Source organism: Eptatretus burgeri, chromosome 2 (assembly GCF_056783735.1).
Source record: "Eptatretus burgeri isolate ZD-2024b chromosome 2, Ebu_testis_v1, whole genome shotgun sequence".
NCBI lineage: Eukaryota > Metazoa > Chordata > Myxini > Myxiniformes > Myxinidae > Eptatretus > Eptatretus burgeri.
In genome coordinates this window covers 149142620-149159237 of record NC_140962.1, presented here as the reverse complement: position 1 = coordinate 149159237, position 16618 = coordinate 149142620, and the positions used below count along the sequence as shown (strand labels likewise).

The 16618-nt window shown below is 39.1% G+C and overlaps 3 protein-coding genes across 4 annotated transcripts in view; 1 reads left to right on the top strand and 2 right to left on the bottom strand.

The window, feature by feature from the left end:
* The window catches only part of LOC147033509 (E3 ubiquitin-protein ligase TRIM7-like), a 1095521-nt gene that overhangs the window by 633703 nt on the left and 445200 nt on the right, over nt 1-16618 (top strand). The window lies entirely within an intron of this gene.
* The window catches only part of LOC147033518 (E3 ubiquitin-protein ligase TRIM7-like), a 207795-nt gene that overhangs the window by 89834 nt on the left and 101343 nt on the right, over nt 1-16618 (bottom strand). The window lies entirely within an intron of this gene.
* The window catches only part of LOC147033520 (tripartite motif-containing protein 16-like), a 51778-nt gene that overhangs the window by 6203 nt on the left and 28957 nt on the right, over nt 1-16618 (bottom strand). Inside the window, exons 3-8 of one of the 2 annotated variants that reach the window (XM_085855739.1) lie at nt 14900-14990; nt 14688-14819; nt 10231-10362; nt 9902-10000; nt 6347-6369; nt 4873-5009 (exon numbers count right to left, since the gene is read on the bottom strand). In XM_085855739.1, coding sequence (XP_085711865.1) covers nt 4873-5009; nt 6347-6369; nt 9902-10000; nt 10231-10362; nt 14688-14819; nt 14900-14990 — 614 coding nt within the window. The remainder of the gene's footprint in view (nt 1-4872; nt 5010-6346; nt 6370-9901; nt 10001-10230; nt 10363-14687; nt 14820-14899; nt 14991-16618) is intronic. The other variant, XM_085855743.1, reaches the window with a different exon arrangement.

Here is a 16618-nt window from a genome sequence, read left to right as displayed (position 1 = left end):
GAAATGGCAGTGGTAAACACGTATTTCAAGAAGAAGGAGGAACACAGGGTGACATACAAGAGTGGAGGAAAGTGCACACAGGTGGATTACATCTTAAGTAGGAGATGCAACCTGAAAGAGATTAGTGACTGTAAGGTTTTGGCAGGGGAGAGTGTAGCTCGACAGCATCGATTGGTGGTCTGTAGGATGACTTTAGAGGTGAGGTTGAGGAAGAGAGTGAGGGCTGAACCAAGGACCAGGTGGTGGAAGCTGAAGGAGGAAGACTGTTGCGTGAAATTTAGGGAGGAGGTGAGACAGGCGTTGGATGGTGGTAAAGATGGGTGGGATGATTGGGCAACGACAGCAGAAGTTGTGAGGGAGATAGCTAGGAAGGTACTTGGTGTGACATCTGGACAGAGGAAGGAAGATAAGGAGACTTGGTGGTGGAATGAGGAAGTACAGGAAAGTATAAGGAAGAAGGGGTTGGCGAAAAAGAAGTGGGATAGTCAGAGAGATGAAGAAAGTCGGCAGGAGTACAAGAAGTGGCGTCGAAAAGCAAAAAGAGAGGTGGCTAAGGCCAAGGAAAAGGCATATGACGAGGTGTATGAGAAGTTGGATACAAAAGAAGGGGAAAAGGATTTATACCGATTGGCAAGACGAGCTGGGAAGGATGTGCTGCAGGTTAGGGTGATAAAGGACGCAAATGGGAATGTGCTGACGAGCGAGGAGAGTGTGTTGAGAAGGTGGATGGAGTACTTTGAGGAGCTGATGAATGAAGAAAAAAGAAAAAAAAATGAGAGAGAGAGAAGGTTGGAAGAGGTGGAGATAGTGAATCTGGAAGTGGGGTGGATCAGTAAGGATGAAGTGAGGACTGCTATGAAGAAGATGAAAAGTGGAAAGGCGGTTGGCCCAGATGGTATACCAGTGGAGGCATGGAAGTGCTTGGGAGAGATGGCAGTGGGGTTGTTAACCAGATTGTTTAATAAAGTCTTGGAAAGTGAGAGGATGCTGGAGGAGTGGAGATTAAGTGTACTGGTTCCGATTTTCAAGAATAAGGGTGATGTGCAGAGCTGTGGAAATTACAGAGGGATAAAGTTGTTAAGCCACACCATGAAGTTGTGGGAAAGAGTAGTGGAAGCTCAAGTTGAGAGGAGAGGTGACGATCTGTGAGCAGCAATATGGGTTTATGCCAGGAAAGAGCACCACTGATGCAATGTTTGCTTTGAGAATGTTGATGGAGAAGTATAGGGAAGGCCAGAAGGAGTTACATTGTGTGTTTGTGGATTTAGAGAAAGCTTATGATAGGGTGCCAAGAGAGGAGTTGTGGTATTGTATGAGGAAGTCGGGAGTGGTGGAGAAGTATGTGAGGATCGTGCAGGATATGTATGAGGACAGTGTGACAGCGGTGAGGTGTGCGGTAGGAATGACGGACCGGTTTAAGGTTAAAGTGGGATTGCACCAAGGATCGACTCTGAGCCCTTTCCTGTTTGCAATGGTGATGGACAGGTTGACGGACGAGATCAGACTGGAGTCTCCATGGACCATGATGTTCGCGGATGACATCATGATCTGTAGGGAGAGTAGGGAGCAGGCTGAATCGAGCCTTGAGAGGTGGAGGTACGCACTGGAGAGAAGGGGAATGTTAGTCAGTCGGAGTAAGACGGAGTACATGTGCGTAAATGAGAGGGAGGGTGGTGGTATGGTGCAGTTGCAAGGAGTTGAGGTGGGGAAGGTGGATTGGTTTAAATACTTGGGATCAACTGTCCAAAGTAACGGAGAGTGTTGGAGAGAAGTGAAAAGAGAGTGCAGGCAGGATGGAGTGGGTGGAGAAGAGTTGCAGGAGTGATTTGTGACAGAAGGGTAGCTGCAAGAGTGAAGGGGAAAGTATACAAGACGGTAGTGAGACCAGCTATGTTGTATGGTTTGGAGGCGGTGGCGCTAACAAAAAGACAGGAAGCGGAGCTGGAGGTGGCAGAGTTAAAGATGCTGCGATTCTCGTTGGGAGTGACGAGGATGGATAGGATAAGAAATGAGTGTATTAGAGGGACAGCGCTGGTAGGACGGTTTGGAGACAAAGTGAGAGAGGCGAGATTGAGATGGTTTGGACATGTGCACAGGAGGGAAACGGAGTATATCGGGAGAAGGATGTTGAAGATGGAGCCGCCAGGCAGGAGGAGAAGAGGAAGGCCAAAGAAGAGGTTCATGGATGCGGTGAGGGCGGACATGCGGGTGGTTGGAGTGTCAATGGAAGATGTGGAGGATAGAGCGAAATGGAGACAGTTGGTCCGCTGTGGCGACCCCTAACGGGAGCAAGCCGAAAGAGGAAGAAGAAGAGGTGAGTTCAACCTGAAATCCTCAGGTTCTGTATTTCCCTTTGATATTTTTAAATAAGATGACAAAGCAAATTGATGGTTTTGTGCTTCAATTCAAACCTCTTGTGCATTTACTCAACAGCTACAATTTTGTGTTGATCAAATAATATTTAAACAATATCCATCAAAATACCTTTCTCAAATCTTTCTCGAGAACGACATTTAATTTCTGGGAGCGGGAGGGAGTAGGGGGAGGGGGGATTGGGGGATTAGCTTCCGATCAGATGGGGGGATGTTTTCCAAGAGTTCACAATTCAATGAACAAATCGGAAGCATCAATATCTTTGGAGTCGGCATGTTGTACAACTTGCTCGAGCTTCATGTTGTGAAGCTTATTCGAGCTTCAAACAATCTTCTATCATTTGCTTTGTTGTTCTATTTTGTAAACTGTGCACATCATTGAGAAAGGCAAACACAGAACTAATTTGATGCATCTGTGTGAATCTTTATTCAATTGATTGTGTTGCTGTATCAAGGATTGAAAAAAAAATACCATTTTTATCACCGACAGATTATTGCTGCACTTGGTGATTGTCTATTTTGCCTAAAGTTCATGTCCGTGCTCATTTTTAAATATCGACTGTCCAGCAAGAAGCAGAATGTATCATTTTTAAAGTCATTGGTCGGACTTGTTAAGGGTTTGAACCGCCTATCTCCCAGACATAGAGTGGATACTCTAACTATAGCGCCAATGAATCAAAAAACTGCATTTATTTGTTGTCTCCTCTTTATTATCCTCACCATATCAATCAGATCCCCTCGTTATTGCCTCCTTTATAATGCAAAAAAAGCCCTGACTATTTCAGCTGCTCATTATAGATTAGACAGAACACAATGCCTAGAATCAATCTCGTCGATCTGACTTGAACCCTCTCTGTAGCAGGTAGATCCTTTTTCTGATGTGGTGACAAAAACTGCACACAAAGGTGGAATGGGATACACCAGTGCATGAGAGAAAGTAACCTTTTATTAAAGTATTCCCAGGTGGAATCAATACGAGATGCTGTGTGGGTGGCATCCCAATGCTCTTCTGTGTAAGTACATTGCAGTCTGGTAGTTGAAATGTGTGAGCAACCATATTATGTGTTGTTGAGGTTTGTCCTTTACAATATGCAGAGCAATATGGGGGGATTTGAAAGAAACTGGAACAGAGGAGCCAAGAAGGGCAAAAGAGGAACAAGAGAGTTTGGACGGAAGTTTATCGTGACCTATTCTCGGTGAGGGGATGGAACAGTTGCAGATTTCTGGCTTGGGAAGTTCACCGATTCAGTCAAACCCACAGAGTGGCAGAAGGTTTTTAATGTGTTGGCATTGGCTGGTTGTTGCCGAGTTAACAACCATCCAGCTGGCCACAGATGAGCAAATTTGCCACACATGAGGAACAGAGAGTTGTGATGGATGATTATACATTGATCCATATGAGAGTAAATGTAGTGATATAGAGAGTTGTTGTCAGTGGGTGAACTGTATGCCGCACAGACAAACATTGTGTGATTGCAGAGATGTGTATGCCACCATACATATTCCACAGGGTGAGGAGGGTTTCGTGACAATCATGGATCAATTCTATTTTATAATTTCTATACAAAGTATTTTATTTTTAAAATTTCAGTTTTTGTGTCCGACATGATTTAAAAATCACGTGATATAATAATTTGCATCACTTTCAGTGTTTACATCTAAACTGAGACCCAGCTCCACACACACATATATATATATATATATATATATATATATATATATATATATATATATATATATATATATATATATATATATATATATATATATATATATATATATATATATATATATATATATATATATATATATATATATATATATATATATATACATATATATATATATATATATATATATATATATATATATATATATATATATATATATATATATATATATATATATATATATATATATATATATATATATATACACATATATATATACACATATATATATATATATATATATATATATATATATATATATATATATATATATATATATATATATACACATATATATATATATATATATATATATATATATATATATATATATATATATATATATATATACATATATATACATATATATATACATATATACATATATATATATATATATATATATACATATATACATATATATATATACATATATATACATATATATATATATATATATATATATATATATATATGCCTCACACCTGGTCACAATAACCTTTTTTCCAGTTGATGGGTTTCCCCTTGTTGTCAAAACATCTGTTGGTGGATGACAAATTCGAACCTGGGATCCCAATGTCATGGAATATGTGTTTAGATTGCAATGCTGAACATCCAATAGGATAAAGTTCAAAGGGAGAGTTGGGGGTGTGGGGGATTGTTGATGAAAGTTAAAAACTCTGAAGGAGGAAAAGAAAATACATTAAATAACTCCAGAGATTTGTTCTCAAATCATCTGAAACAGAATCTTTCTCTGCACAATTACTTTCTGTTGACGTTGAGAAAGATTTTCCAATGCATCGGGATCGCCATCAAGTTGTGAAACTCTATTGAATCTTCCGTTGTTCTGGAGATCACGGTTTGAGATAGAAAGTTGATTCTGAAGAAACCTGAAAATAAATGTGTCCTGAAAGGGGTAAATGGGGTAAATGGGGTAAAATGTGAGATGAGAATATCGTATTGAATTATTTTTTATCAAAAATCAAAAGCATATTGTCCCCACCCATTCCCATGTGTAAGTAATATATGGATGCCTCCACGCGTAATTAAACATCGGTCCAGTGGGGACTTGTACGGAACAAAGTATGAATTGTTAACTAGTTTTTTCTGGATCACAGGAGATAAACCCTTCATCTGTATCCCATAAAAACTCGATGTGTGTTCACTCTTCCCGCTGATGGAATCCCGACATGACATCATTCCTTCATGAACGTCACAGGAAAGACAACACTCCGCCAGGCTGAACATTATGTATCCCACCGGTAGGCCACATCTCCATCCAGACCTTGACCAAAATCGAATCAGCTTGTTCTTGTCACCGACCGAGCTCATCCACCAAGTTTTCTCATAATCCATACACAACATTTTGTGATATCATGCTATACAGTACAATGTACATCGTTTTTGGCCCAATCTCTAAAGGATGAAGACTCACTTGAAAAATTGAATGAAAGATCTCATATCTTCATCAAAATCTTATAATTTTGTCCTCGAATAACACCCAATACAACCTGTCCAGCAAGTTTCCTCCAAATCCTTCCACAACCTTTTGAGATATGCTGCTCACAGACGGAGACAGACAGACAAACAGAGAGGGGTGAAAAGGTTACCTTGGTCCACCTTCGCTGGCAGAGATAAAATAGCCCGTTAGAGATGGAGGAACCAGAGATAATCTGTGAGAAGGAAATTTCAATGTGGTATAGAATGTCGAGCGCTGTCTCAGCAACCTGCATGGAAAGAAGAGGAAGATGAAGAACCACTCTCTTCACATCTTTCATTGCACAAGGCCACAGAAGAGGTCTCCATTGGCTCGGGGGCATAATATTGGACTGGTCGCCACTTTGATACAGGATATTCAAATTGATTGATCTTCCCAGTAAGCTGGAACTCATTCTTTTGACCTCAGAAGGATGACAGGCTAAGTGAACCCACCTGGTGTAATTTAATGGCACAAAAGGGGCTCAAACTCAGGACCCCAACATCTCCACAGACATGTTAACTTCAGCCAGCCATCTTTATTCAAAATTAAGCTCCCAAAGTGTGCTAGTATAAATTTGATATTTTTATTTGACCTCAAAAGCCACTTTTAGTAAGTGAAACCATGCACACACTTTACAAAATATCCACCACTGTGCGGAATTAGTTAAACTTGATTTTCTTTTTTTCAATCTGGAATGATATGGAATGGAAGGAAAGATAAATAATCCTAACGAAGATAACTTGGAATCATGACTTCAGGCCTACCTGTTTATGAAGCCTTTGTATAGCTGAAATGGAAAGAAGAGAATAAAGATTAGAATGCCATTTTCACTTTCCTTGCACACAGAAAGGTTCATCAACAGCATGGCTGATATTCTGCAATCTGGATAAAATCACAAGCTGGTCCAACATGGGGAACATGTCTTTCAATCCTGACAAATCTCACACTCTCACTATGCCTCTCCGAAAGGACCATTTAGAACCCCCCCCCCCATCTACTTTCTTAACAATCCTCTGGAAGAAGTCCTTTCATTCAGGCTTCTGGGTCTCACTATCTGCCATGATCTTTCCTGGGAAAACCACATTTCTAACCTCGCCTCCAAAGCCAGTCGCGGACTGGGAATCCTCCGTCGTGCAAAGTCCTTTCTCGGCCCACCTGAGCTCCTGACCATATACAAAGCTTTCGTCCACAGCCTGATGGAGTACTGCTCTCCCCTCTGGGCTGGTGCTCCTGCCTCCCAACTTTCTCAGCTTCACGCTGTAGAAACCAAGGCATTTCGGATCATTGGTATCTCCTGTGGTGAGGCTGAGTCTTTGGGTCTCTCACTCTCTCACCAAAGGCAGGTCGGTGGTCTTTCTCCTCTTCTCCTCCCGGTTTCGCACCCCTGCTCTGTCTGCGATATGTCCCAATCATATTTCCACAGGGCGCTCAAGGTCCGCCAACAACTCCCTTCTGGTAAAACTACCAAAATCACGAATCACTGCTCACCTTCACTCTTTCATTCCTCTTTTTTCCTGCCTTTGGAATAAACTCCCTCACTCTCTTCAATGACACTCCTCCCACTGCAGGTCTTCAAAACAGTTGTTCACCACTATCTCATCTTTCCCCATCCAAAACCACGATCTTTTTAACCCCCGTTAATCCACCCCAAACCCACCTCCTTCAAATTCCCTGATTTCCTTCCTGAAAGTCCCTGTAATGTCCATCTTGCATACCCCGTGTTCCCCGCCCCATCCCTCTCCCTTCCACAGATCTCCCAATGTCTCTGTTCCCCAATGTTTTGTCCTTCTCACTCCCACCCCTCTTGTCTCATGCCCCCCTTGGTGTGCGTTGTGTGTTAGCTCTCACACGAGCCTCGACAATGTATACAAAATATATATATATATATATATATATATATATATATATATATATATATATATATATATATATATATATATATATATATATATATATATATATATATATATATATATATATATATATATACAGTGACGCCACTTTATAAATCCACCATGGGACCATGCCGTTTGGATTTATTAACTGTCTGGATTTATTAAGCGGAGAACCTATTTTCAGCCACCTACTGGATAGATAAGACAGAAAGCGAATGTCGTTAAACACTGCTTTATGCTACAAAAACATTGATTTATCAAACGGTGGCAATGTGATTGTTCAAGAGAATCTCTCCAAGGTCACTTGCTTGGGAGGGAAGGTTTTGCGCAAATGTTCCTTTGTTGAATCCGTCACGTGGCGGAAATCGGGATGGGCAAAACCTGAGAGCTGCAGTCCCCCGTCCAATCTGGCGAGTGCAGTCCGCATCTCTGCTGCTGTTGGCATTGGCTCGGGTTTGTCGTCGCTTTCTTCTTCCACTTCTTCAGCTATGGGCTCGGTGACTTCGATAATCTGACCGACGAGCTGGTCGGCGATTGCAGCCTCGCGCTGACTTCTTCGCCATTGCATTGAAACGGTCTAATAAGGCCACCTTCTCCTCCATCGATAGATTCTTCCTCTTTTTGCTCGTGGTCGCCATCTTGACTCGAAATCACAACCCAACTCGTGACTCTTAAAGTACAAAAATGCTGAGAGATTCAACCAACCGGCGCAAGCTATAAACGCATACATGCTTCACCCGCTGTGACGACCGAAAAGTGAAAGCGTAGAGTGAGCTAGAAATCATTGCACAAGGCTGTAGTCAATGTGATTTCCACTGTGACACTGCGTGTTAGGATTTTCCAGTTCTCCTATACTTAAACATACACCCCCACAGCAGCGCATACTACATCAAGCTTAGGTTGAGACCACACACGTGCCAAGCAGGTGGATTTATTATCCGGCGGATAATATTCCATTCCAACTCATTTTGGTCACAAAAAGCGGCTGGATTTTATAACCTTGGATTTATTAAGCGGCGTCTACTGTACAAGTCTGAAGACGACGATGGTTCACGAGCGGTATTTGACGATGTAGATTGTTTCAGAAGTCAAGGATGAGACGATGTGATAATATTTCACCAAGTTATAAAAATGATCAACATGATGTGGTACGAGTGACAGGTTATTAGCTGCAAAATGTCGAAAACCCGGTTTCGTTCAACAACTTTCAAAATTTGACCTTTGCATAACCGTTAAAGGTCACAAAACAATGTTGTGGACATTAAAATAAGGAAACAGGATACGTACTATTGGACGTAAACAGATTGGAGTTAGTTTGTCGAAGAAGGTCAAAAACCCGGTTCGATTCCCACAACTTTGAAAATTTGACCTTTGTGAACTTTAAAGGTCAAAGTTCAAGGATTATGACCTTTGGTGCAAAACTTCCTCTGGAACATTCCAGGAACAATATAACGTCATATTGGCTATATGGCATTTCGCACTCCTCGGATTATCCATACTTTGATGAAATCAGCGTATAAACAAATTTGAAGGGGGCGCCACGGGCAAGGTGTTCGAGATAGAGCAAAATGGTTTCAAGACTTTAGGTGGGGAATGACCTCAAGATTATGCATAAAAAATATTGTCATCCTAGCTCTCAAAGTTTGGGCGGTCGTATGATTTTTACGTCAAAATTCGCAATTTTCTAAGTTTGTGACCTTATGAGCTTGACCTTGGGACGAAAATGAAAAATCGAGCTCCGTGGGGCTATGCAGGTGCCATTGGGCGAACCAAATACCGAAAACCCTGCCAGATTTGACAACCCCCTAGGAGAAGATGCAAATTGAAATCGGCTACCCCCTAAAAACACATGTTTTTGGGACGTGGCTCCACCCATAATGGGCGCACCACGCCCATTCTCAGGAAAACACAACTAGATCATGATATAAACCTCGCACCAAAATTTTATCAGGATCGGATCAAAACCCACGGAGCTATGCTCGGGACAGGCAGACAGACTGACAGACAGACAGACAGACAGACAGACAGACAGACAGACAGACAGACAGACAGACAGACAGACACACCAATAACGAATATAGTGGTCACTTATTTTTTCGTGAAAATATTTTTTCGTGAACCAATATATCCTACTGTTTCCAAATAAGGATAATTTTGTTCACCATAACAGCGGTGAAAGATTATACAAAACTCTATTCCAGGATGAACCGACGGATTGGTTATTATGTGAGTCACGTGATTTTTTTGATTGTGTGAACGCTTGCTTTGTGAACACTTTCCCTGATGTACGAAACAACAGCACAGAACTCCACAACACAGATGTTTAACACTTCAATCTTCCTGTACATTCGTTCGGTCACGTGGCAGTCTCCAATCACATTGTTCCCAAGGATAATAAATAATAACATAACAATTGAGACTTACCGAAACATGAAATTAAAAGCACGAAGAGGAGAAGTCCAATCGCTACGAGGACCCAAAACCACGATGAAGGGCGCTCGGTGGATCTCAAATCAGGACCACCTTTTGAAGGGAGGAACATGAACAGCAGTTTAATCAACTCGATCATGGATGATGACGATTTCCAAGGAGAAATGTGGAAAGTTGAATCAATATCACTTATTTATTTCTCTTTTCCTTGTTTTTAAGTCTATTTCTTTAACAAATACATTCTGATTAAAAAATGTTTTTAACTTGATTGATGTTAAACTTCCCCCTCCATCTTTTCTCTCTACAAGACATTCTCTAATTACCCATGAACATGGTTTCCTTCCAACCTGTAGATCCTTCCATCACACACTCGTTCCCTCTCCTGTAGAAACCTTCCCGGCAAACACATTCCCGGTTATTTTCAACGTCACACTCTCGCTCTTCAACCTCACTCTCTGTGGAAGAGAATATAAAACACGAGAAGGTGAGTAAAGAGAAACATGTCTTTCCATAACACTAAAATAACATCATTGTCGGTGACAATACGAGTCAATTCACAAGGAGGAATCTTTACTCTTCACTTCACTCCACATCAACGGGATCAATGGGATTAAACTTGTTACATCAACAATGGTGGAAGTTCACCTGAAACAAACTGGTGGGATTTCCTTCCCCAAAGTACATTTCAATGGATGTTTGAACTAAGATTTTAGAACTTTCATATTTTTAATAAATAATCTCAAAATGTATTTGTGTTTTTGAAAAACCATTAAGCTATCATTGGATATTATTGTTTGCAATTACTGTACACTTTCATGTCCTGCAAAGAACTATTGATGGAAAAAGCACAATATTTCCTCCCAAGATGAATGATTCGAAGAGGAAGTTCATTGGCATTTCCAAAGTAGGGCCAAGCAGTCTTAGCTTTATTTAATAAATAACAAGGAACTTGGAGTTGGGCGATTGGAGGAGTGGGGGTGGGGAGGGGGGGAGGAGGAGGGTGACCACAATTCCCTCCACACTAATGTGTATCTTGCACCACCACCTGGTAGAAGCCGTTATTACAAGTGATAATAAAATACTGTTTGTCATCTATCTTCTATATATATTACTAAAACTCTCATCTTGCATATATGTCTGTATTATGTAAGTATGTTCCCGAAATACAGCCAAAACGGTACACGATAGCGAATTTTTTTGGGGGCCATCTTACTTACCATTCTCCTGCGGTATGCAGTATCAAGTTTCGTTCAAATCGGGCAAAGAAAAAATTATTTAAAAAATCAATTCCCGATTCAGTCAAGTACTCTTCGGGATAATTTGATCAATGCAAACAACCTCAGCGGTATAGTTCGCTGGAGCTATCTTTTTTCTTTTTTTGAAATAATGTTTTATCAATCGCTGTCACAACGGGAACCCAACGGGTTCACGGGTCGTCTCGTAGATATCATAAAAGTGGGGTAATTGACACATTCTTCAGGATGTGTTCTTTACTGTTAAAAAAAAAAAGTGGAGTCCTCGCAAAGAGCTAATACAAATCCATAAAAGTTCCAATCATATCATGACATCACAAGGATAAGCAGGATGATTAATTCAAAACCATTTATACAATTACCGATGACCTGTTTTGTTTTGATGAAGGGTGAATGCATGAAACGTCACCTTCTCCTTACTTCCAACCATGATTAGTATACCTCAATTAACATCCTGTTGATTTAATCCATTGTTATACCTGTTTACCAATGCAAATCGGCACTAGCTTTCTACATCTATCTATAATTCCAGCAATCTGTGTGTGTGTGTGTGTGTGTGTGTGTGTGTGTGTGTGTGTGTGTGTGTGTGTGTGTGTGTGTCTGTGACCGCTGTTTCTCGACAACCGCTGGTCCGATCTAATTGAAACTTGCCAGATATATTGCTGGGGACCTGAGGATGTGCCTTTTCAAGGTTTGATATTAATCGGACAAGTGCTTCCCAAGTTATGGACATTTATTTACCAAACCAATGACAAGACACGTTGTTGTGTGGACGTGACCGATGGGGAAGGGAAGCTCAGCCGCGTTCGCCATTACGGGTTACAACGTACGGACTTCCGGATAATGATGACTTCGTGTATTCTAATAATTTCTCGATTTCTTATGCGCATTTATAGATAAACACAATGCCCCAAGTTATGATCGTTTTCATATTAGACGGTGTATAAATTTTGGTAACATCAGAGTGCTGGTATGCTCCGAACCAGGAAGTAATTTTTTTCTCTCTCTCTTCTCTTTTTGTTTTTCCTTTCCACGTCATTGTGAAAAGGTAAAATACGTTGGCGCTAACTGAATAATTGGGTATTAAAACTAAATTGCGAATAACCGTAACTGCGAATAATATTCGAACTTCCGGGCCACGCACGTACGGGCACTCGAGAGTGAAGAAACGGCCTGCGTGGTTGTTGTTTGTTGATCGTGGTTTGAATATTTATTTATTTATTTTTTTTTTGTTTTTTACGGGCACGTACTAGTTAATGTAATTACCAGTCTGAAAGGATCGTACAGAATGAGAGCTGTGCAAACTCGATTACATTTCCGATAATATGAACTGTTGATTGGTGCTTCACGGTCACGACGTTGCATCATAAGGTGTTCCATTCCTCGGATTGACATGAATCTGGGTGTCTCATTTGCTCGCATTAACTAGTGGATGTTGATGATCTTATGGTATCTTTCATGAAGTGTATGCGAGTTATTGATGGAACCACACAGCGATCACAAAGTGATGGAGCAATTAAAAAATTCATACACAAATCACTTTTTGTTGAACTTCAGGCATCGATAGCCAGCTTGTGAATTATTTTTTCAATAAAAATGGTTTCCTGGCCAACCCGACCAAAAGTTGGTAATAATTCTGGTTATCGAGCCAAGTTGGGGTCGCAATGAAATTTTTATTTGGATGTCGGTTCAACTCGGGCAACAATAAAAGACGACAATCCATAATTAACGCTTGCACTAACTTTGGAAGGTAACATGAGCGATATTGTAACATAACATGTTTTAAGATTCTTCTGGCTTGATCTGTCAATAATTTTTTATTTCCATCTTTTTTAGAACTCCACCAAGAAGCACATTACATGCATTGATATTGGAAGATCCCATGTGGTGGAAAAGTCATGAAATTCAGGAACCAACAAACTATTTCCTGTGAAAGGTCAGTTAGCCCTTTACCTGTTGCTACAAGAATAACCAAATTCTATCATGTGCTGCAACATTATAGTACACAACCTCATACTATGGAGTTGTGGATAAAATATTGTTATGTTTGTGGATAAATGGAGGAATTTCATGGTAAAGGTAGGATTGTATCGTGTAGCATGGTCTGTGGATGAGCAGGAGATATCTCGATGTAAATTAAGTAGGAAAAACTGTGAGCTTAAGATTGTTGCGTGTCACCACACGGGGGAGGCAGGGGAGGGTCGTGCTGTGTTAAATAGGTAGGGTTTAAGGTTAGTTTCTCCCAGTATGTGATTGCCCCCTGTGACCTTTTCCTATGTTTTTGCATTTCCAAGGCTGGCAATAAAAAAGGAACAACGTTTTAACAACAACAACCGGCAGGCCATGCCCCCGAAACGTATGATTGGTCAGTGTGACATGAGGGGGGAGGGGGGCAGGATCAGAGAGAGGAGTTGGTGGGAGGAATGCAGTTGAGACAGAGGGTCTCGTTTTGCTCTCCATGACATGACGAGAAACATGGCCGATTCTCATTGTCGCGCTGATGTGAATTTGTTCACGTACTGAAATAAGATGCTAGCCATTGCCTGCTCAGCTGGGTCGTGAAGTTTGGGTGCTTTTGGAAAGAGGAAGAAGGTGCGAGAGAGACAAGATGGTGGTTGGAAGCTAAGCGGGAGACTCTGGTCCCTCTCGGCACGACAAAGTTGCCACGCAATTCTCGTGGTTGGTGCTGTGTGAACTTGCTCATGTGCTGGAACAGGACGCTGGCAATTGTCTGTTCAGTTGAGTCGCGAAGTTTGTACGCTTTGAGGAGAAGAAATAAAGAAGAAGAGCACATCTCTCAGTGGTAGCCTCAGCAATCGGCCCGTTGTATGTTTAAGGAGAAAAGCGGCGCCCCTTTGCTGCGAGCGGATCTGGTGTTAAGAAAGGAGTGACGTCGGCAGTTCAATCGTGAGAAGTATCTATATGGTGGCTTGTGGGCCCTTAACATTGAATACCACCACACGAATTACCTCACGTACGTTTCCCATGCCAAGAGCGATTTGGCGCCATTTTCGGGTGCGGTTTCCTGCGCGGTGGCTACACGGTTTGATTGTCATGCTCCTAAAAGTTCATCTCGTGATGCACAGCTAAGTGTCATAATAAAGGGTTTTTTTTTTCATCACTTCACGTTTCATTATCTCACGCATTGATTTATTTTCATTATCATGCGTTGATTTATTTCCATATTACTCATCAATTTATGTTCATTAAACCCTCATTTGTTAAATTTACTTGTGTTTGTCTACTTGTTGTGGGTTCGAGGATAAGCCCGTGTGAATCCCTCTGGTTTGCGCAACTGCCGCCTTCACATCCTATGTGTGCCATAATCTCCAAGGATTTCAGTTGTTCGCCTCCAAGGTATAACCGTAACCGTTCGGCTATCGGTCCAGGTTGGTGTTAACTGCCGTGGACATGACAATATGCATACACCAGTATGGAGAGGACATTTTATACTTGGTTGTGTACTTATGGTTGTTTTCAAGTAATAAACTGCAATAAAATAAAATAAATGGACATGAATTGTATACCTGGGTCACAAAGACTGCATTGCTTGCACATTGACTTGTTGTTTTGTTCGTCCATGTATGACGTCCCGTCTTCACAAGGCATACAGAGAGGAGCACTTCCAGAAGCTTCGCAGGGTTTGTACATGTATGTTCCTGTAAAATACAAAATTAGTTGGAATTATTGCAAATATTTATGACCATGGAATGAGAGGGGAATCGAGATGAAGACTCACCAATGCCACAAAATTCACAGCAAATCCTGTCATCATGACGGAACTGGTTTGGCGGACAAGGGGAAGAACTTTCTATTCCAATCCACAGACCCTGTGAATACAAAACACAAAACAACCACAGACCCTGTAAATCCAAAACACATATAATAATGTTGATTGGTTTTGACAATGTATTTGTTCAATACATTCATGATATCAACAAAAAAATTGATATCAAGCAATAAATAAATCAAAGATTCTTGATATTTATCCTTCGTGCCTCCTAAATTTCCCAGTCCTTCAAATGTTCACTCAAGGCTCTTGTTAAAAGAAAATAGATTCAGAGTTAAAAGATTATTTTTACAAGTGTTTACAAATATATACATATAAATCTTCTTCTTTCGGCTGCTCCAGTTAGGGGTCGCCACAGCGGATCATCTGTTATGATCCGCATAATATAATGATTTGGCACAGATTTTCTGCCGGATGCCCATCCTGACGCAACCCTGGTCGCCTCTTACGACACACAAGGATATGGTACACCTATTCTAACCGTGACATACACCGGTACTCACTTCGCCGACATCGGAAGGATGACAGGCTGAGTCAACCTCCTGGTGTGTATTAATTCAAGTGGCCAATGGGGATTGAACTCAGGACCTTTTCGATCACAAGCCACATCCCAAGCCACTAACCTAACCACTACGCCAACACCAGAATATATATATATATATATATATATATATATATATATATATATATATATATATATATATATATATATATATATATATATATATATATATATATATATATATATATATATATATATATATATGTATATATATATATATATATATATATATATATATGTATATATATATATATATATATATATATATATATATATATATATATATATATATATATATGTATATATATATATATATATATATATATATATATATATATATATATATATATATATATATATATATATATATATATATATATATATATATATATATATGTATATATATATATATATATATATATATATGTATATATATATATATACATATATACACATATGCATATACATACGTATACGTACATATACATATACATATATATATGTATATGTATATATATATATGATATATATATATATACATACGTATATATATATATGATATATGTACACATATATATATATATATATATATATATATATGTATATATATGTATATGTATACGTATATACATGTATATACATGCATATACATGACATGTATACATGCATACATATATATATACATGTGTATGATATATACATATATATATATATACATATATACATATATATACATATATGTATACATACATATATACATATATATACATATATATACATATACATATATATATATATATATATATACATATATATTATTACATATATACATATATACATGTATTATATAGATATATATATATACATACATATATATATATATACGTATATACATATATATATATGTATATGCATATATATATATATGTATATATATATATATGCATATTACATATGCATATATATATATATATATATACATATATATATATATATATATATACATATATATATGCATATATACATATATTACATATATATTGTCATATATATATATATATATGGTATATTATATATGCATATATATATATATAATAATATATATA